General features: G+C 39.8%; 1 protein-coding gene across 2 annotated transcripts in view; it reads left to right on the top strand.

Moving 5' to 3' along the window:
* Window positions 1-21458, top strand: part of PPP1R36 (protein phosphatase 1 regulatory subunit 36) — a 31482-nt gene extending 10024 nt beyond the window's left edge. For both annotated transcript variants that reach the window (XM_049706409.1, XM_049706410.1), the window contains exons 3-11: window positions 292-378; window positions 900-997; window positions 1097-1163; window positions 3319-3417; window positions 8167-8301; window positions 19751-19793; window positions 20115-20293; window positions 20376-20567; window positions 21150-21458. In XM_049706409.1, coding sequence (XP_049562366.1) covers window positions 292-378; window positions 900-997; window positions 1097-1163; window positions 3319-3417; window positions 8167-8301; window positions 19751-19793; window positions 20115-20293; window positions 20376-20567; window positions 21150-21309 — 1060 coding nt within the window. In that variant the 3' untranslated portion in view covers window positions 21310-21458. The remainder of the gene's footprint in view (window positions 1-291; window positions 379-899; window positions 998-1096; window positions 1164-3318; window positions 3418-8166; window positions 8302-19750; window positions 19794-20114; window positions 20294-20375; window positions 20568-21149) is intronic.
* Window positions 21459-23310: the final 1852 nt, after the last annotated feature.

Here is a 23310-nt window from a genome sequence, read left to right on the forward strand (position 1 = left end):
TTCTGTTTCTTCTGAAGTTACTGCAGCATTTTCAGATGGAAGTGTTTTGTGTATGGTGGTATTCAGGGGGCTAGTGATACGTCAAGGCTGAATATAAAGTCTGATCTTTTCGTCTTTTTCTAGATGATTGTACCACATGTAAATAAATGAATTAAGTACAGCTGTGCCTCAGATTCTCTCCAGGACACTCACAATATGTGCTGGTCCTCAGGTTCCATGAGCTATGGTCATGCTTTGATTAGTTTCCCCCGCGAAAAGGTTCAGTTCCTAATTTTCTTGTTTCTATTACAGTTTTACACCTGCAGTAGAACTCAGAGAAAGAGGAAAGAAAGGCAAAGCAGTTCACTTTGCTGAAATTGATGGTCCAGCTTCAGACAGGTAGCTTAACTTAGCACCATGGCAGTGTTGCTGATAGCACCTCTCAGCAGAATGGCTTAAGCCTCTGCAGACTCTAAGAAAATATCATTCCCGTCATCCTAGGTTGAAATGCAAATAGCCATCAAGGAAGGAACATGCACTATTTCACAGTTATGGTGGGAGTTACAATCATCCCAATGATGTATCCCTGTGATAATTCGGCTATTAGCAAATTTTCAGCTTCTTTAAAAAAAAATCTGAAAATGATAGCTATGCCAAAAATAGATGATTTAAATGATCTATTTTGGATCAAATTGGTATTTACCTTTTATGTAAGGCAGTGTGCATTCCTCCTACCCCTAGCATAGTAAATATAATGTTTAATAAAATGTATTCCAAAATGATCCTACATTAAATGAAACCCACACATGACACTCAGGGTCTCCTTACTTTATAGTAAACACCCCATGTGCCTCAGGGTAGATAAAATACAACTAAAACCTTTCAAAGCACTACTATAGACTGTTATATCCCCAAAACAGGTTGACAGATAAAAGGTTTGCTTTAAGAGACGACAAGTCACCCAAAGGCTTAGAGAAACGAAGTCAGCAGGGCAATGTTACACTCCTCGATGCTAAATGTGAGTAACTGCTTCATCATCCTTACATGTATTACCTGGTGTCAACCTCTAAGGCAGCTCTTTGTCCCTCTTTCAATTGTCCATCTTCTCTCCTTTCAGATGTTGCTTTGCTTTTGCTACAAGATACTGAGATGCAGCATATCTGTTCTTTTACAACATTTCTGAGGTAGGTAATGCTTGTGAGACATTTTAGATCTTTTATCCTTTATTTTGAAATCATCCCATCTGATAAGTGATGACAAATCTGATCTTTGGAGAAAGGGCTGGCTCTATGCAAGCCATTCTCTCAGGATTCAGTTTCCAAGACTGAGACCAAAGAGAGGAAGCCAGAAGTTACAGGAGCCCCAAATAAAGTCCAGGGCAAGGAGTATGGTGAGCACGTCGTCAGAGTCCCATTGGGACTGCGCTATGTATGTGTTGGTTCAAGGGTATACTCATTTACTGAAGATCAGTTTTCTCCACTAGTTAGGTTTGGCAGCCCCAACAAGTACTAGGTGTGTGACTCTGGGGGAGCTTTGGGATCTTCCCGAGCCTCAGTTTCCTTGTATACAAAATTGGAAGTAATGGTGTCTCCACGTGGCTGTACGTGGAAGGTGCTTCTCCTGGCAGCTGCACTTGTAAGTGCTCAGTGAGAGTTGGGTATCCTATGCTGTGGGCAGCGCTCACAGACTCCCTCAGCATTCAGTAAAGGCCGCATATGGCAAACACCTGAGATTCTCTGCCTGAAGCTTTATTCTATGGCAGGAGCACACTCAGCCTGCCTGCAGGGCTACAGGACAAGCTTGGGGCACTAGGAAGTCAGTGCCCGAGAAGCAGCCTCCAATCAGTGATATGCTGGAGGGAGAGTTGGTAGATAAATATCCCAGCTTCCATCTGTCAGGATAACTCTAAGTTTTCTACGCTGTCTCCTAGAGTCCCTCATGGTACTGAACTACATTGGTCCACAGTGATAACGAACTTGTTAACACCCCCTTTCCATCTCACCTCCCCACTCCCCTACTGATGTTTCTTGTGATCACTTCCTAGTAAACTACTTACTCGCAAATCTGTCTCATGGTGTGTTTCTGGGAGAACCCAACCTAGGACAGGTAGTTATCAATACTGTGAAAAAAAAGTCTGCAATGCTCATCTTCATCCTGCTCTCAAGGTATGGTTAAGGAATGCATGCCAGAGTAAGAATTTCCATTTGGGGTTAGAAAGGAAGCAGCAAAAATCTTGTAAGAATATTTAGAAAGAAAACAAAGCCTTCTAGTTTTAAAACAAATGAGATAGGATTGTAAATCGATGCAGTCTTTTTGGAGAGCAAAACTTAATGAAACTTTAATGTGCAGATATTCTATGTCCTAGCAATTTCACTTCTAGGAAGTTACTCAGAGATGTGGCTATAAGAATAATTACTGCAGCAATGTCTATAATATTTTTTAAAAACCCAAATATCCATCAGTAGAGGATTAGTTAAATAAATTATGAGCTATAGCATACTTTATCCACCTGTTTAAAAAAGTGAGGAAAATCTATACATGGTATCATGGAAAGAGGTCCATGTTACACAGGTAAGTGACAGAAGCAAGTTGCAAAGACTTGTATATACCGCATTATCCCATTTGTTACCAAAAAAAAAAAAAAGTAAGGCATATATTCATGCATATGTATGTGTGCTGGTGGGGGAGGACCTTATATGTGATTGCCTATGCTCTAGAAGGTTTAGGACAGATTCATGCCAAACTCTTAACAGTGGCTACCACTAAGGAGTAGGATAGTGACAAAGGAGTGAGGGGAGAGTCTTTTTACTTGTTACATTTGTGTACTTTTTTTTTTTTTTTTGCGGTACGTGGGCCTCTCACTGTTGTGGCCTCTCCCGTTGAGGAGCACAGGCTCTGGACGCGCAGGCTCAGCGGCCATGGCTCACGGGCTCAGCCGCTCCGCGGCATGTGGGATCTTCCCGGACCGGGGCACGAACCCGTGTCCCTTGCATCGGCAGGCGGACTCTCAACCACTGCGCCACCAGGAAAGCCCACATTTGTGTACATTTTTTAAACAACAACAAAAAATTACCTGTATTATAAAAACACTTTAAAAATGAAAACTAATTGGTAAGCAAAACTATAATTCAGTTGTGACCTCTCAAAAAATTTTGTTTATGAAAATCAGGTTTCTTCTATCTTCAACAGTTATAGTAGATAGAATTTTAAATGGTAAATTAGTTGTGTGATGGGTATGGTAACATGTGTTTCTACTTATTCTTGTGTGCCCATATTTTTTTTATGACAAGCTTTATGTTTGAAATATGTTTTCATTATTTTCTTTTAATCTCCCCATAGGAATAAGAATCTTGACGATTTCCTCATGGCATTGTTGTACTATTTATATTATTACTTGGAAAAAATCTCACAGGAAAAGAAACCCAAAAGCTGTGTGGTGTAAGTAGAATTTTGTAGTGTACTTTATTTTTATTGATTGATTTATTTATTTTTGGCCACGCCACGCAGCTTCCGGGATGTTAGTTCCCCAACCTGGGATCGAACCCGGAGCCCTGGCAGTGAAAGCACCGAGTCCTAACCACTGGACTGCCAGGGAATTCCATGTAGTGCACTTTAAAGCTTATCACTGCCCGTATTAAAACTAACTTTTGTCTAGGGTAAAGAGATGATGGAAATTTAAAAATCTTGGAGTATGCTAAAACATTTTACAGGGAGGGGTTCACCAGTTTTAAGTCTCACTGAATAATTCAGATGGGTATTCTGTTAACTAAATATTGCAAATAATATAGACCAGCACTGCCCAATAGAAGAGTATGCCCAATATGTGAGAGCCATATATGTAATTTAAACTTTTCTGATGCCATATTTTTAAAATGTAAAAAGATACAGGTGAAATTAATTTTAACAAGATATCTTATTTAACCCAATGACTCAAAAATATTATCATTGCAACCTGTAGTCAATACTAGGAAGTTATTGATGAAATACTTTACTTTTTTGTAGTAAGTGTTTGAAATGGTGTCTATTTTACAAATACAATATACCTCAATTTAGACTAGCCACAGTCAGTTCTCAGTAGCTACATGTGGCTCACAGTTACCATATTGGACAGTGCAGATAGAGATATTGTTTCTGTGTTTGTCTTGCTTACAAAATTCTTGCTAAAGGCTTTGTAAGCATCTAATGAAAAAAACTAAGAATTTAAAAAATTAACAGATATGACCAAAATGATATTACATATCATAGAAGAAAACGACTTCTTAGGCTACATGTGAAGAATTTAATCACTTTAGGTGGAGGTGGCTCGGAGCTATACAGGGCAAGAATCTGGGAACTCAGAGTCCAGAGCAGAACAATGCCTCTCAGGTTTGGTGACCTTTGCAAGCCATGGAACTTTCCCAGTGCCCAGGCTGCCCTCCCCAGTATATGTGGAACCGACCCAGTGATTTTGCTGTTAGGAATGCTGGATAGAGTCACCAATTTGTTGTTGTAGAATGTTTTCAAAATGCAAAATCCTTGCATATAAACAAGCAGTTTGAAAAATTTTGTGGATAGATAAATGTCTTGGGATAGCAGTTTTGTAAAGAACCAAATAAATAATTCAAACACTACTACTACAGTAAAGCCATTAAAATATGCAACATCTAGCAGAGCAGCCAGAGAACATGAAGTGTTTCTGTGGTAGCAAGCAAATGGGCTCAAGCCAGCTGTGGGCTCAGAAGGTTTGAGGAGTCTTAACTATTTCCAAAGAAGAAATTTATTAGATTTTCATAGCATATTAGCTTATATTTTGTATGTTTTTTTCTAATTCTGTGGATTGTTGCTAATCAAGCAGAGACGTTGGGGGGGCGGGATGAATTGGGAGATTGGGATTGACATACATACACTCTTGATACTATGTATAAAATAGATAACTAATGAGAACCTACTGTATAGCTCAGGGAACTCTACTCAGTGTCCTGTGGTGACATAAATGGGAAGGAAATCCAAAAAAGAGGGGATATGAGTATATGTATAGCTGATTCACTTTGCTGAACAGTAGAAACTAACACAATATTGTAAGGCAACTATACTCCAATAAAAATTTTTTAAAAAAGCAAAGACATTGTTTAATTTCTTAATTTATAGAAATAGATAACAGAAGAAAGGTTTCTTAGTTATTTTAAAAATATACTAAAGGGCTTCCCTGGTGGCACAGTGGTTAAGAATCCGCCTGCCAATGCAGGGGACACGAGTTTGAGCCCTGGTCTGGGAAGATCCCACACGCTGCGGGGCAGCTAAGCCCGCGTGCCACAACTACTGAAGCCCACGCACCTAGAGCCCATGCTCCGCAACAAAAGAAGCCACCACAATGAGAAGCCTGTGCACCGCAACGAAGAGTAGCCCCTGCTCGCCACAACTAGAGAAAGCCCGCACACAGCAATGAAGACACAATGCAGCCATAAATAAATTTCAAAAATTATTAAAAAATAATAAAATAAAATATACTAAAAATTATTAGAACCCAGTGATATATGGTAGACTTTCATGGAAGGAATCAGTTACAGAATGACAAAGAAAAATCCAAGCCTTAAAATTAATGGTTCTGTTGTGTGATTCTAAAAAAAGCATAACAACTTTTCATTTTCAAGCTTCCAGTAGTCAGTTGGTTTATTTATTATAATAGAAACAAATATAAATTACATTGAGATATCTGGATATAAATAACTTTAAGAAAAAAATTAATTTCCGTCAAAATAGTGAGGTATAACATAGGGATAATAGTAGCATTCACATTACAGTTATTGTCCAGATTAGATGAGTTAATGCATATTATCTTAGCCTAGTGGTTGGCCCTTGGAAGGAAAGCCTATAACCTGTGAGAGGAGAGCAGGAAGAGTTACAGAAGGATATTAAAGATACACTTTGATGGTCTTAGATGACTAAATGCCCTAATTCCAGAAGAAAAAACCTTATCCCCATTTAACGGATGATGAAACTAAGGCTCAGAGAGGTTAAATGGCTGTTGTACATGCCAAGTTAGTGATGGAGCTGAGGCTAGAATCCAGGTCTCTAACTCCAAAGTCTCTGCCTAAACCACTGTGTGGTGTCCCCACATCCCTTACCAATGAACTCGGCTCTCTGTCCCTGAGTTTATCCATTTGTAATTAGGACTTACAGCTTCTGAACAAAGGTACAATTATGTATGCAGTTTTAAACATCATAAGTATTTTCAAGTTATTACAATCGTTGTAATCATAATTTTTAATGGTGGCATAACTTTCCATCAAGCTACTGTATGTTAATAACTTATTGACCTACCTATTAAGAAGCAATGTAGTATAGTGGTTAAGGGTACAGACTTTGGTGCCTGGCTTCAATCCCACGGGGGGACTCATATGTTAGGTTAATGTCAAATCCTTAAATAGTACTTGGCTCTATTACTACAGCCTGTATTACTACTCCTATTATCCCTCTATTTTATATATTTTGGGAGTCTCCAGTTTTTCTGATAGTCAGATAAATAATAATGGCATTGAATATCTTCATGCATTAGATTTCTCCCCTAACTTTGGATGATCTTCTACAAAGAATAAATTTCCAGGAGAGATTATTGGATCAAAGTTTATGACCAATTGTATGGCACTTGAAATTATTACTAAAAATTTTTCCAAAGGGTTATACCTGGGTTTATTTTTTATTTATTTATTTATTTTTTCTTCTTTGCGGTACGCGGGCCTCTCCCGTTGCGGAGCACAGGCTCCGGACGCGCAGGCTCAGCGGCCATGGCTCACGGGCCCAACCGCTCCGCGGCATGTGGGATCCTCCCGGACCGGGGCACGAACCCGTGTCCCCTGCATCGGCAGGCGGACTCTCAACCACTGCGCCACCAGGGAAGACCCCTGTGTTTATTTTAAATGCCAGGCTCTACCCAGACCTACTGAACCAAAATCTGGAAGAGGGGTTGCCCTTGGGAATTTGCACTTTTAGCAAATACCCCAGGCAATTCTTACATATATTAAAACTTGAGAACCATTGGCGGAAACGTTTCAAAGCATTTCTTCGTTGTTGTTTGGTTTGCTTTGTTTTCAACAGCAGAAGAAGAGATTAACTATAGGCAGGTCTGGCAAAGCAGGGGTGAGGATGAGGGAAGGCAACAGGGAGGCAGGCACAGTGATGGTCACCGGGGTGCTCGTGGGTGTGTGTGTTGGGTTTATATGATATTTGGGCATTTAAAGTTGGAACCCACCTTATCTATTCCAGAAACTCATTTTATTCCAATTACTCACAGGCCTTCTCACCACAGTGATAATGTTTTGTGCTTTGAAACATCCGTATTATCCTTAAACCCACCACCTTTCCCCACAGCTTATCCTCATGCAGTCAGTCTAGTGGTTAACATCAGAAGGGGCAGGTTGTCTTTCTTGTTTAGAGTGCATTTCGTTTGGCTTTTATCTATCTGAAAATAAAAAGGCAGGGACAAAGTTAGTGACACTTCATTTTTCAATAGCAATCATTGGAATGTATTGTCGGCAATGTTTCCTACTGTACTGTACAGCAAAAATGTCTAAAATTAGGCTTCAGACATGCTGTAACCTAAAAACACGTTGCCTTTTAGAAAGTACATTTGCAATTCAATTGGAACTGGGGCTGTGTTTTCACAGGGAAGCAAGGTGATTGTAATTGATGCCAGAGTTCCCAGAGTGGTATTCCACAGATGCCTCCTTAGCAAACACAGAACTGAGGGTGGACAAACATCGAGTAGTTCAAACATGGAGCCCCCGAACTTAGTAATAACATCAGAAACCCAGGGGAAGCTAAGGTGGGAAAGAGTCTCCATGGCTGTTCTAGCAAAACAGCAGGAAAATTGGCTGCTAACTGCCACAGAAACTAGTATAGGGAATTTGTTAGTTGAGCTGTTCTATATAAATTAGGACTTCCTGTGTATAAAATTGAGGATACATATACAATTTATAAAGAATCTATTAAAAAAGTGAATATTCAGCATAAACTTGAGATGCTGATTACAATGATAAATATCAAAGGGCTTTGAGGAACTTTCTCTGCCACAGCTCAAATAAAATAAATGAAATGATAAGTGAGGTGTGTTGACTCAGGTTTCTTTCAAAATAGTTTATACTTCTGACTTTTTACTAATTAATATAGACATTTGCCAACATTAATCCAGATTATTGTTTTTCTTTTCAGGGGCCTTGTAGAGAAAAAAGAGATGGAATTGATTATCAGTAAGTTAGAAGCAGCACAGAAATACTTGGCACAGAAGTACTGTGTCCTCGTCCTGGGCTTGGGAATGCCTGATAAGCATCACATGTGCTGCGGAAAGTAAGTCCCCACTTAGGATTTTGTTAGATCTTCACTTGTGTGTAGATCCACATCCTTACAACCCTCAGCTTTGACTTTTGGTGCCCCTGAGAAAGGTTCCTTTTTTGTTGTACAGAATCACTGGCCTCAGCTGAGACTCTGTCCCAAACACATGTGACGTCTTGTTTGAGAGAGCCAAATGAGTATAGGAAGAATCCCAGAACCTTGGCTGATATATTTTTTTCTTTTTTCAAAGTAAAGTTGATTTACAATATCGTGTTAGTTTCAGGTGTGGCAGATGTTTTAACAACCTTCTACTATTTGGGTATAAATTTCTCTCAGGTTATATCAGTTCAATGAAATCTTGCTTTCTGCCAGGAAGGCTTCTTGCTGTCCGACAAGGGCCACTTGGCTGCCTTGGGCAGGAGGCCAAGTGATGGGCCAGTGTTGAAGCGGGTATTGGGTGTGTCCCCTTCCCTTCTGCTGCTTGTTTTGCAGCAACAGTTGTGGGTATAATTGAGTAAGGTGGGAGTTGTAAGATGACCCTGTTTGTGGGAAGGCAATTTTTACCTTAGGATAACAGTTCATATACTACTGTAACTAAAATTTTAAAGTGTCTTATCACAGGAAAGTTCGGGGTCACAGGAGAGAAAACTCCAATCCTTAAGCCAAAATCTGCTTCTCTTAAGTAGTAGTTTCACAACAGGCTCAAGATCCATGCCATGGTCATGGGCAGACCTTTTACATTTTTTAAAAACTTTATTGGAAAAGAACCCAATACATGATTTCTCTCTCTCCACATTCCCGCACATTTTCAAAATACAAATATTTGTATTGTACATACTTTTTTGTGTTCCACATTTTTTCTGTGTACCTTTTTCTATTATTCTGCTTATATAATCTCACCTACTACTTTGAATAACAACTGTAGTCATTCTGTTGTATAATATACCAGTTTGCTTAACCATTCCTCTTGTGTACATCTGTGTGGTTTCAGTTTTTCTGCTTTCTAATGTTTTTGCATTGAATATCTTTATATAAATAACTTTGTTCATTTGGGCTGTTTACTTATGGCTTATTACCCAGAATGCACTTACCTGGAAGGCATGAACAATTTTATAGCTCTTGTTACATATTGCCAGATTGTCCTTTAAAAAGGTTAAAACATTCTTTATCACCATAAGCAATAAGCATACTTGTTTTTATTAGTTTAGTATTTTTAATAGCTTAAAGGTATATAAAAATCTTAAGGATATTTTATTTGACTGAATATTTTTCATGACTACAGAGTTTGTGTTCTTTTTTTGTGTACAATAATTTATTGCCTGTTCCTCCTCTAGTTTTAACCATCTATCAAGTGGAAACTGGGAATTTGTATAATTTATATTTCATATAGCAAGGATTGGTTACTTGTTTTTTCTAGTTTGTTGCTTTCATTTTGATATTTACGTTTTTACACATTATGAAAATGTTTTAAGTTTTTATTTATTTGAACATTTCCACCTTGTTTCTGATGCTATTCAATAGTCATACAAGTTCTTGCATTCCTGGGTTCATTCTGTTCATTTCCAGGCTAAACTCCTCACCTTTCTTTCTTAGTTTTTAAAAATAGGATTAAAGGGCTTCCCTGGTGGCACAGTGGTTGAGAGTCCGCCTGCCGATGCAGGGGACACGGGTTCGCGCCCCGGTCTGGGAAGATCCCACAAGCTGCGGAGTGGCTGGGCCCGTGAGCCATGGCCACTGAGCCTGCGCGTCCGGAGCTTGGGCTCCACAGCGGGAGAGGCCACAACAGTGAGAGGCCCGCGTACCGAAAAAAAAAAAAAAAAGGATTAAAAAAAAAAGCTTTGATCCATTTGAAATTTGTTATATCTGATCAGATGAGCTATGAATCTAAGATATTTTTTCTTTACTAATAGCCAACTTTCCTATAATATTTATTAGTGATATTTTTCCACTGTAACATTTCTTGTTTATTAGATGTTGAATTTTTCTAATATTTTAACCCATTTTAGGGAATTCCTATTGAATTTTTTTGATTAGTTTTTCTCTTTTAAACATCAGAACTATACAGCTTGTATTTTGCTTTGCTTTATTCAACAAACATTATTGCTCTGTGGTAATCGTGGTGCTAAGTGCCAGGGTACAAGGAAAATGGTCTCTCCTTTCAAGAGCATACAGTCTATTGGAGGAGTCATCAGGTAAGGAGACCAGTGACTGTTGCAATAGAGGTATAGACAGAGATTGGGCACCCAAAGCAGGAAAGGCGAGGAGCAGTGGACCTCAGGGAGTGCAGGCAGTGAGCTGGGCTGGAAAGGAGGTGATTTAGCTGAAAACAAGTACTCACTCCTATTACCTCCAGAAACCTTATATTTGGTGATCTTGCCTATTTGAGATCAATTTCACTATTAATCAAGTTCTAAGCAATATCTACCAAGAACCTTTTATTGTTTATTGTATTAAGGCCTATACTTCAGCTTAGGAAATAGTGTCATCTTTGCTATATTGAATCCTCTCAAAGAGCTGTAAGTTGTATTCTCCATTTATTCATATTGTTCTTTATTTTGTCCATTAAAGTTTTACATAGTAATCGTTAAAGAAATTTGTGTGGTCCTAAATTAGATTAGCACTTATGTATTCACATAATCAATTTTTTAAATACCAATGTGAAGTTTGGGTTTATTTATTTGTTTTTAATTGTATAAGTACTTCATGAACATATCCTAAGGGTAAAAAATTTAAATAGTTACGTATATAGTTTATAGTTAGTATTGTAGAGTTAAAAGTTAAAGTCTCCTACTTCCTCCACCATCCTTCAATATCAATCTCTCCCCAGAAGTAAGTACTGTTACTTCTGGCTCGATGTATGTCCTCTTGGTTTTCTATCCAATTATACGTACGCACTTACATTGTTGTTAAATACATCGGATTAATGCTGTGTTGTCATTTTGAAATGTGCTTTTTTCACTTATAAATCTTGGATATTTTTGAAGATTAGTACACATAGATCTACCATATTCTTTTTTAAAAGTTAAAGTCTCCTACTTCCTCCACCATCCTTCAATATCAATCTCTCCCCAGAAGAGAGATCCCCACATAGATCTACCGTATTCTTTTTTAAAAATGGAATAGTTCTTAAACCATGGATATTACGGACTTATTATCATTAACTGATTATTTCCCTGTTGATGCATGTTTGGTAATATATTTTTGATGACAAAAATATATAAGAATGCATTGGTTTTATCAGTTTATGTCATAACCAATGACACATATGTTAAACACATTTCCTGCCTATGTAAAATTTTAATTTATCTCCTAGGATTTTCTAGGTATATAATCATATCATCTGTAAAAGGTAGTTTTTAATTTCATTTTTTCCTAGAGTCATATTTAAAATTTTTAATTAGCTATAGTAGCAGCATTTCCTGTATCTAATACCATTAAAGAAGTGACTGAAGTCAACCTTATTTTTCTTCTGTTATAAAAGAGAATAAGCTAGCACATGCTATTTACTTATTGTACTGACCCTTAGTTTAAGTGATGAATTATTTATCATGTCGAGAAAATAACTCCTTGTTTCCCTATATGTTCAAAAATAGTTTTGTTCTTTCTTTTTATAAAATTAATGCATAGTCGTGTACAATAATTAATCAATACATAAAAAGGAAAGGGTAAATCTGTTGTCAACAGTTCATTTATTATCCTTTCAGACATCTCTATATGCACACCCAGACACACAATTTTACATAAATAAATAGAATTTATTATTCTATAACATTACACCTGTAAAATATACCCAATAACATACTTAATAGACCAGCTGTGAAAATTACATGATATAATACATAGAAAACACTTAGACCCATCCTTGGTACATACTATGTATTCAGTAAAGTTAGTTATTATTATTCCTTTTTTGTTGTTATTACTGTTATTGCTATTAATCTGTGGAATTTGGTAGTAAACATAACTCTACAACATCACCTTTAATGGCTTCCTGGTATTCCAAATATATTTAACTTATTGATGAACAGTTGGAATATTTCCTTTTTAAATATTAGGAATAACACTGCAATGAACTTTCTTATACCTATATTTGATGTACTTGTCTAGTTTGTCCTAAAGATAAATTTTTTACAGTAGAATTCCCGGGTCAAAGAGAATGCATATTTAAATATGATGTATATGTTTAAATTTTGAAAGTCCTGTTCAAGAATAGATGTTACTATGGACAAGAAAATAAATGGAAAAACAGATAATTTGTTAGAGTAAAGGGACTATGGGCGATTTTAAAAGTGCCTTGCATTATGGAGGACTTCCCTGGTGGCACAGTGGTTAAGAATCCACCTGCCAATACAGGGGATACGGGTTCGATCCCTGGTCCAGGAAGATCCCACATGCCACGCAGCAGCTAAGCCTGTGCAGCACAACTATTGAGCCTGCACTCTAGAGCCCGTGAGCCAGAACTACTGAGCCCACATGCCACAACTACTGAAGCCCGTGCGCCTAGAGCCCGTGCTCTGCAACAAGAGAAGCCACTGCAATGAGAAGCCGGTGCACTGCAACAAAGAGTATCCCCCACTCGCTGAAACCAGAGAAAGCCCATGCGCAGCAACAAAGACCCAACACAGCCAAAAAAAAAAAAAGTGCCTTGCATTATCAAACAAGTTATTGCATCTTTTGAGACCTAGACTATGATATTTACTGTTTTCCTGTTCTCTCTTAAGGTTGTATGATTTGTCCCCACTGCTTTGTTATAGTTTGAGAATCTAAAACGCTTAATGAAATTCTATATTATACTTTGCTGTTCTCACCTGGTTTTTCCAATTTATTTTACTTTATTTTTTATCATTACCATTAACCTTTACTAAACATTTTACTCTATCTGCATTTTAATGTCTTTCATGTGAGTGTGGATTTCTACCCTTTCATGTAGTGAACTTTATAACAATTCCACGTGGTTCAATTTTTTCTTTTTTCAGTTTTTCTGAGTCTTGAAACCTTTTCCTTCCACCTACAAAGAGAAACATCAGGTGGGGCAGGGACTGTATTGGTTTAATAACTTCATTGTTTAGTTGGAGTAGGTTCTCTCCAGGCTTCTTCAGGGTCTAAGGGGCAAAAGCATATGTTCTGTCCACTCTTCTTGGCTATTTATAAGGACATACATTGGTCTATAAAGTTTAAAAACAAAAATGCATGTGAGATTTCTCTCAAATAGGGACTTGATATTTATTAATGTTTATATCAATGTATTTTCAGTTCAGGCTCATTGTCTTTGTTTTTTGGTTCTATTTTGGCATTGTTGGCCATTTCTCTTCTCTTGCACCCCTCTTGTCCACAGTGGTAGCTATACTCAGTCTGCTTCCCATGTGTACCATCTCTGTGATTCACTTTGTGTGGTTTACCATGATTTGGGAATGCCCTCTTAATACATCTCCAGCAACATCCATTCTTTATTCTACTACATCATTTCTGCTCTTGAGAGTTTTCACGGCTATGTTCAGTTCTTTTATGGAGTTGACAGGTTTAGTGCTGTCTTCCAGTGCGGCAGCCATGAAAACGTGCCACTCAGATCTGCTACAGTGCAGGGTGTAATTGACCAGCGGCCCCTGCTGCTGCACTCTGAATCCACCACCAGGTTTGTGCTGAGGCCACTCTTCCCGTGGACTGTCTCCAGCCAATGTCCGAGGGCAGCGGGGACACTAAAGCAGGCTCATTCCTGCCAGACGTGGGACCCCTCGGGTGGGTGGCTGGCTTGAGGGCTTCCCTGTGGCCTGGTCAGAACTTTCTTGTGAGGTGTAGTAGTAGAAGGAATAGAGAGAGATTTAAAATTGGGGATTGAGAGTTAAGCATCAAAAAACATTCCTGTGGCCCAAATACAGAAGGCCTTTCCGGGTCCCTAGAGCTGCTGGTAGAGACTCAGCTTGCCACAGACTCCCTTAATTAGGAAGAAGTGGTGTTTTCTCTTCTTGACAGAACTTTTAAGAAAGGTATTATAGTAAAATAATAGCTGTATAAATTTTCCTATTTAATCACTTGTAAAAATCACCTTTTCTCAACGTTAATTTCTTCTCTCTTTAAAGCATCACTTCTAATTAAGAAAACTAGAATTTAAGTTTTGTATCAGTCAGCTCAGGCTACCATAACAAATTGTCACAGATTGGATGGCTTAAATGATAGAAATTGGAAGCCTGAGGCCAGGATGCCAGCATTGTCAGGTTCTGGTGAGGGTCCTCTTCCTGGCTTGCAGATAGCTGCCTTCTTACTGTGTCCCCCATGGTGGAGAGAGAGAACCCTAGTCTCGCTTCCTCTTCTTAAAAGGACAAAAATCCCATTATGGGGCCCCGCCTTCATGACCTCATCTAAACCCAATTATCTCCCAAAGGCCCTGCCTCTAAGCACCACCACATTGGGGGGTTTAAGGGCTTCAACATATGCATTAGGGTGGTAGGGGGAGACACAACCATTCAGTCCATAACAAGGTTAAAAAAACACCTACTCTAAAAAAATTTTTTAAATTTATTGCCCATATTGTTCAATTTTTAAAAGAACATAGGCATTGCAAACTAATTTGGGGATGAAAAACAAACTGTAAATGTATCATAATTAGAGATTTTTTAAAAATAAATTTATTTATTTTTGGCTGTGTTGGGTCTTCGTTGCTGAGCGCGGGCTTTCTCTAGTTGTGGCGAGTGGGGGCTACTCTTCGTTGTGGTGCACGGGCTTCTCATTGCTGTGGCTTCTCGTTGCGGAGCACGGGATCTAGGCACGCGGGCTTCAGTAGTTGCAGCACGCAGGCGCAGTAGTTGTGGCTCACGGACTCTAGAGCTCAGGCTCAGTAGTTGTGGTGCACGGGCTTAGTTGCTTCACGGCATGTGGGATCTTCCCGGACCAGGGCTCGAACCCGTGTCCCCTGCATTGGTAGGCGGATTCTCAACCACTGTGCCACCAGGGAAGCCCCATAATTAGAGATTTTATCATATCTTTTAGTTTCCTAGATATAGAACCTCCACTTAAGTTGTACTTTTAACAGTACCTTTTTATTACAATATATTTTTTATACAAACTTTTAAAGGAACTCATGTTTGCAAGTGATTGCCTCAGTTTAGTACTAGCTCATTTCCAGGAGATGTTGGTCTTTTTGCCATTGTAGGCAATGTCACCTACTTTCCTCCTGCTTGTTGGATAGCAGTTTGGAGAAGAATCAGTTTAGAGCTCACCAGCCACCATTCACATAACAAATTTTATACAGGTCAAATTGCTGAACAAAGGATATTGAGGAAAACAGATTATAGCATGTCCTTACCAGTAAAAGTTGTTAATTGGCCGTGGGTGTTGATTGTGTCCTTGAATGAAGTTTATATTGCTCTTTTGGTTGTTTTTATCTAGGAGAAGATAAGGATAATATTTTTGCCAGTTGTGAGTGATTACCTGACTTTAACATATCATTATTTAACTTCTTCCCAATGTGAACAAGCTGATATTCGCATGAGAACATTTTCATGTGTATTTTCTGATTTTTCTCTCTAATGTATGCATACTTAATATTGGACTAGAACACCTTATCCCTGGAGATAAATTAACGATTTCAGTAGAATCAGCAATTTGGGGGCTGTCAATTTAGTGCTTTCATGTTTCTTGAGAAGTAGGAGGACATGACTTTCTATTCTAAATGCATCTGTGAAATCCTGATATTACAGAAGCTTTGGCAAAATTTTGACGCACATGTTCAGTAAAAGCTCTCTGTGTGGGGCTTCCCTGGTGGCGCAGTGGTTGAGAGTCCGCCTGCCGATGCAGGGGACATGGGTTCGTGCCCCGGTCCGGGAGGATCCCACATGCCACGGGGCGGCTGGGCCCGTGAGCCATGGCCGCTGAGCCTGCGCGTCCGGAGCCTGTGCTCCACAGCGGGAGAGGCCACAGCAGTGAGAGGCCCGCGTACTGCCAAAAAAAAAAAAAAAAAAAAGCTCTCTGTGTTTTCCATGGTAGATAAGAAAACCTCCTCATGGCACAAGCCATAGAATTAGATCTGATCTTTGGTTATGGCCAATTCTGGCTCCAACCCCACCTCTACCTAGGAGGTATACCCTCCTCCTCTGCGGTCAGTGCAGCTGTCACCTGACCGGTGACCAAAGAGGCTGGCTGTGGGGACGAGGATGGGGAGAAAGGCGTTTCTTTGAAGCTCAGGTGTTTAAATCATCTTTAAGCCCTCCCCCTGCCACCTCCAGTCACTTGCACCAAGGCCTCTTTTCCCTCTCCCAAACACATTCCTTTGAAATTTCTATTCCCTTGTACAGAGCAGGCCTTGACCATCATTTAAACCTGACTTCACCTAAGGCAGCAGGGGGCAAGTGGGAGCACAGTTTTTTTCTCTCTCCAGCCCAGAACCCCATGGGTCTGGCCCTAGGCTTTGCACCCCTTCAGGAGTGACTAAAAATATAAGCTCTCCTCATTTTGGTTTAGAGCTAAGAGTCTAATATAGCAAGAAGGAATAAGAAAGCACATAACCGGCCACTGACAATCTCTGGGTTTACCAACAGCTTGGCTTTTCCCTCTTTCCTTTGGCTTCCGCCTTCACGGGTAAATGTACAGCGGCTTTGTTGACCAGCACGGCAGCCAGTTGCCACGTGTGGCTATTGAGCACTTGGAATGTGGCTGGTCCACGTTGAAATGTGCTATAAGTGTAAAATATACGCTATACAAAAAGTTTAAAAATGAATAAAATATTAATGATTTAAAATATTGATTACATAATGAAATGATAATATTTGGGGGGTTGGGGTACAATATATTATTAAAATTAATATCACCTGTTTCTTTTTACTGTGGCTCCTAGAAAGTTTTAAGTTACATTTGTGGCTTGCATTATATTTCTATTGGATTGTGCTGTTATCAACCCTGTTTCAATTTGTAGAGGATTTGGGGGGCCTAAGTTTGTTATTTATACTCAGTACATTTCTAAATTTATAACCAATTTATAATTATTATGTACTTATTAAAATTATAGAATATATAGTTATTTTATATGTATAAAATTAAAATATAAAAATAATTTTTAAAAAAAGGAAAACGACTCAGGATTCACCAGCAAGAGGTGAACGGGAAGATTTAAATGTGCTCATTCCCAAATGTACTCATTCTCTGTCTCCATTTCCTGAACTCATTTCAGTTTTACATGCAGAGCTAAATCAGAATGGTCAAAAGAAATTAAAAAAAAAAAAAGAATGGTCAGAAGAAACTCACTACATTCTGTTCTTAATTTCTGCACTGTGAGCTATATCAGTTTGCTCTGGACTTTAAGAGAGAAAGAAGTCCCAGTTTTGTGACACCTTGAGGGAAAGGAGAGGAGGTTCATGGTACCTTCTCTTCTAATGTTTGAAAAAAGAAAAATGAAAGAAAAGGAGAGTAAGTGTGTGTTTCCTGGTCAATCACTCTGTCATTTCAAAACCTTGCTAAGATGGTGCTGGTTTGGGTTGTGCCAGCATAAATACTGCTCTAAACCTTCTCTCAAGGACACAGGCCAACTCAGTATCCCAAAACCAGAGTTTGGTTGGTTTCCGCTTGACAGGTGTGCAGGGTCTCTGGTTTCAGCTGGCAGAGGCAGTGGAAGGGCGGGAATACCACAGAAGCACTCTTGTTGGGTAAAGGCTTTAGGTGACACAGAAGGAGGCTTGTCCTAAAAAGTTTCTGCTGGGCTCTGTTGTTTAATGGTTTCATCTCTAAAATATTTTAAAGAAAAAGCTTATTTTCCTAGCATTCTGGGTTACAAGGACAAATGTGGAGACCTGACAGGCCTGATTTTTAGTTCAGACTCTGTCCCTAATTAAATATGTCTTTGGACTTCAGTCTCAACATCAGTCTCCCCACGTGTACAGTGGGAATAATCATGCAATCTTGTGAGAATTAAATGTGATCATAAATGTAAAGGGCTTAGCATAGTATTTGGCACATAGTCCATATTTAGTAAATGTTCACTGTAATTACTGTTGCCTTAATTCTTTGTTAGTCTTTGAAGACTTGCACGTGAGGAAATGAAGCATCTGCCAGAGGGGAGGGACCCACCCCAGTAAAAGCTGAACCACCTCTTTAGTGGTTCCTCCAAATGGAGGGCTAGTTTGGGCCCATACAGACCATGAAGTCTCTGTGAAAAAGCTGGAGGTCCTGAGGAGTTTGGGTCAACTTCCCCAGACCATGGGAGTCGGGACAGTTCTGGAGAACCTGATACCAGGGCCACTCCTAGGAGTCAGTTACTCCAAGGAAACCCAAAGCAAAAGCAGAAGCAGACCCAGGATCAACCTTGGAGTGCCCTGGGTCTGGCCTTGGCCCCCAAGACTGATCAAATGACTGCAGGTGCATAGCCCCGTCATTCAGCTCTCAAGTCCTCCCCTGGCCATGCCTGCTTTCCCAAGGCTGGCAATCAGAATTAGAATGGCCTGTGTTCTGAATGGAGAGGGAGGCCAAGTTTACTGAGTGTGCCCGTGCCAGTACCCTTAACACTGAATTTGTGTTGCAAGGACTCTTGGGCGTTTGCCTACCTTTAAGAGACAAGGCTCGGTCTACATACTTCATTCAGAAGGAAGAGCGCACTTTTCTTCCCAGCCAGTTGATTGTATGGCATAGATAGACCTGTGTCTGTTTTGTTTCTGATTCTTTCTGTACCCAATAGCCATAACCATTGTTTAATATTTTTTTTTCTTTTCCTTTATTTTAGACTTAGCCTCTAGTTCTTTACTTCCATACCTACTAACACCTTGTGTTACCTCTTCACCACCTTTCCACTCTCCTCATCTCCCTAACACTTACATTACTAGAAACATTTGGAAGAATATAGCGAGGGCTGGCTTGTTTATCCTGAATTTATATTGATTAGCTTTTTTATGAACCCCACTTTAGTGGGGTTTTTTTTAGTTTTTTTAATAGTTGATTTATTTCTGCTGTATAGCAAATTGATTCAGTTATACATATATATACATTCTTTTTCATGTTCTTTTCCATTATGGTTTATCACAGAATATGTTGATTAACTTTTGACCAAACACTAGAGGTTTTGATCTGGGTAACCTAAGAAGCTGAAGAAAAAGACATTGGCATTCATTATCAATGCCCTTTTTTTTTTTTTTTTTAATCCCGGTACGCGGGCCTCTCACTGTTGTGGCCTCTCCCGTTGCGGAGCACAGGCTCCGGACGCGCAGGCTCAGCAGCCATGGCTCACGGGCCCAGCCGCTCCGCGGCATGTGGGATCTTCCCGGACCGGGGCACAAACCCGTGTCCCCCGCATCGGCAGGCGGACTCTCAACCACTGCGCCACCAGGGAAGCCCTATCAATGCCTTTTGATAGCATTTATGTGACTAAATAGATACGGGACCACAGGTAATGATCTGCAAAAGGCCTTTTGAAGATAAGGGGTTGCCTAGGTCACTGAAATATTGAACTTCCCTTTCCAACCTATAGTTGTGATTTGTTATATTTCAGGGGGAAAATATCAAATACACAAAAAGACTGGAAATTCTTTGAGGTGAGTCACTTACGTTTAGGGGCTCTGCTCTTTGATATGAAACATGAAGTATAGCAACAAGCGATAGACATTTGTCAGGCACCTGTTTTTAATGAATATCCTTTCTACAAAGGATACTAATAAGCTGTGTGCCACTCCTTAAATCTTTGGTCTGATTTGCCTTCTGCAAAGGTGAGTACATGTATAATTTTCCGCAGCCCTTCAGGCATGTGGAGAGAGCAGGGCACCTGGGTTTGCGTCTGCTCAGTAGTGTTCTATAGACAGGTGGGAGCTTTTCATGTTGTAACTGTGGGTTCCGATTCTCGTCTGTTTCTGTTGTAGTCCTTTTATACTTTCTGTACGTATGTAGCCTGGATTGTCTTCCGACGTCAACACTTCACAGAGATTGAGGAAGAAATAGGGAGGCTCTTTCGTTCCGACATGTTCAACATTCCTCGAAGGAAGCGTGAGGATGAAGAGTCAGGAGGGGAAAAGAAACGCATGACTTTTGTACAATTCAGGTATGACCTTTTGACTCTCCTAAGCTCAAGGACATTTCTAGAAAACAAGATGATGTGACCTAAATGTCACCCCCACCCCCAGGAGAATGATGGCAAAGCGCCCAGCGATGAAAAAAGCCATTAACATGCGCTCTCCAGTCATGTCTACTCTGCTGCCCTCTCTCAGAGAAAAAGCTCAGAATATCTCTGACAAAAAGTACCGCCAAGCAGGCATGAAATTCCCAGTCTGGATGCAAGAGCACAAGGAAAATCTGGACTCTGTGCACATGCCAATGTAAGTGGCCCAAGGAGAGAGGAAGGAGAGAAGGCTGAGTGTTGCTTCCTAGGTGGGACCCAGGAGGGGCAAGGGCTCAGACATGGTGCCTCTGCCAGAAAGCTGAACAAAGCTGGAAGCATCGTCTTCCTACCATCCCCTGCTCCTCTCAACATGTTTTCTTTCCAGATCAGCTCTTGGTATACCCATCTAGACTAGAAAAAACTACAAAGTTATGCTAGACTTCAAATAGTTCTAATTTGGTGAAGTGAGTAGCAGACTTTGTAAGACTGAAGTTTTCCTGTTAGAAGAGTCATCTTTGGGAAATAAGGGAAGGACCAGTACAAAATCTTGCTATGGGTCGAGTTTTTGAACCCATATTTAAGAAATAGATGTGTGTGTGTGTGTGTGTGTGTGTGTGTGTGTATCAGTCTTAGTTTTATACACATGCACAAGTCAGCCATATACTGGGTTGGCCAAAAACTTTGTTTGGGTTTTTCCATAAGATGTTACAGAAAAACCCAGACAAACTTTTTGGCCAACCCAATACCTTAGTCTTTGGCCTCAGCAAATATTCAGCTATACCAATAATTCTTTCCACAGAGTTGGCATCCTGGGGGAGCCTCGATGTCAGTTCAACCCCCATACCCTTATCCCCCTCGATACAGAGGAAAGCATGAAGTCTGGGGGACAGTCTTCCATGATAGAAAGAAATAACATGAGGATTCAGGATACACTGGACTCAGTCATGAGAAAGAAATAACATGAGGATTCAGGATACACTGGACTTAGTCATGAGAACGCTGTCCTCTCAAACAACATTCCCTAAATAATCTGTACATTCCATCTCTGTAATTAATTCCTGTATTTGAAGTAAACTACTTTGACTTAATCACTTTATACAGGACTAGTGTTTATTATTAAACTTTAAAAATTGTTCAAATTATTTTGTTAAAAGTTCAACAATAGACTAAAGAATTCCAGAAAGCTTTTGAAAACCTCCTTTTCCTATATTTAATAGTTTGCTTTGTTATTTATTTACTTCCTTGGCTTTTCCATGACCATTTAGAGTAATGTATTAGGACATTTAGTCAGTGTTCTAGTGGACTAGTGAAGAAACATTCTGTTTATTCATTTCTAAATTCCTTTTTGTTTCATGAGAGAGTGTAATTGGTACATTTGAAAACAAAATTTCATAAAAAGGCAAATTAAATATTTTTAACATTAAATCTCTTTCTGGGGCTTCCCTGGTGGCACAGTGGTTGAGAGTCCGCCTGCCGATGCAGGGGACACGGATTCGTGCCCCGGTCCGGGAAGATCCCACATGCCGCAGGGCAGCTGGGCCCGTGAGCCATGGCCGCTGAGACTGCGCATCCAGAGCCTGGGCTCCGCAACGGGAGAGGCCACAACAGTGAGAGGCCCGCGTATCGAAAAAAAAACAAAAAACAAAAAAAAACACGACTCTTTCTATGGCTATATTATTATTGGCATTGGGATATAAAGTACATCTGACTCATTTAAAAGCCTTTTAGCATATATGTTTCATTCATTTTTTTCATTTATTCATTTAACAACACATATGTTTCAAGCCCCTGCTCCGTTCAAAGCCTTGTGCTGGAAAATGTAAGGAAAAAAGGTCATCAAGACAGAGACCATATCCTCTGGTCTGAGTAGTAGAGAGGATCAGTAAAACACATGCCTGCTAATGATACAACATTGAATGTGTTAGAGGCCATTACAGAGGTAAATCCAAGTGCCCTTTGAGACAGATCAGTAGAGCCCTCACTTCTGGGGGAATCGGGAGCATTGAGATTTGAATCTGGTGTTGCAGGGACTGGGTGGCACTAAAGGGGGACCGCCAGGCAGAGGAAGACCATGTGCAAAGGCACAGAGATGAAAAGGTATGCCCTGTGACCGAGGAAGGCGAGAGCCATGGGTGTGCGAGGGGGGAGGTGTGTGAGGGGGAGCAGAAGAAAAGCGGGCTACAAAGGTCAGCCGAGCCTCCACATGCCCCACCAGGGAGTGAGTTGGATATTATTTGGTAGGCAGTGAAGCTTAGGGCCCGCTGATGAAACCCTTTCATTGGCTGCTGATTGTATAGTATCATCATTTAAAAAATCCTATAGGGGTTTCGCCAACTAAAATAACTGGTCTGAATTTACCTTTCTGTAAAGGTAAAGGCCACGGGTTTATCCCCAAACTTCAAAAATCCTCCTTTCTGCATTTAGCTAAAAGTTCATTTAATGGAAAAAACTGGATGCTTTTTTCCAGATGTAATATCAAGAGCAGAGGAACAGCAGCCCCAGCCTGTCGATCATGTGGGGCAGCTTCTGTTCAACAGGCACTCCGTCTTCACTCTCATCCTTTATGTTCCAGGTCAATTCCTGTTATTCCTGTTAAAACTGCCAAGTTTTTAAAAATCAAAATCCTGAGGCGGGGAGAAAAGAAAAAGAAAAGGAAAAAAAAAAAAAAGGGGGGGGAGAGAAAAAGAAAGGGGGGAAAAAAAGAAAAACACATCCTGGACTATGAACGAACCCTTCTTGGACTTTTAATTTACATAGAGCATTTGGTTGCACACTGTCATAACAAATTTTTATCTAGAACATGTTGACATGGTTTGATTTTTGGGTTTTTTTTTTTTTTTGATATTTAAAAAAATAAACCCTGGGAATTGTGGGACTTTTGTAACTGTCTTTACTAGGGCACCAGGCTTTTTTTTCCTGCCTCCTTTCTGACCTATGAGGCTTCAGTGTACTTCATTTAT

The sequence above is a fragment of the Orcinus orca genome, chromosome 2 (assembly GCF_937001465.1).
Source record: "Orcinus orca chromosome 2, mOrcOrc1.1, whole genome shotgun sequence".
In the NCBI taxonomy this organism is placed as follows: domain Eukaryota; kingdom Metazoa; phylum Chordata; class Mammalia; order Artiodactyla; family Delphinidae; genus Orcinus; species Orcinus orca.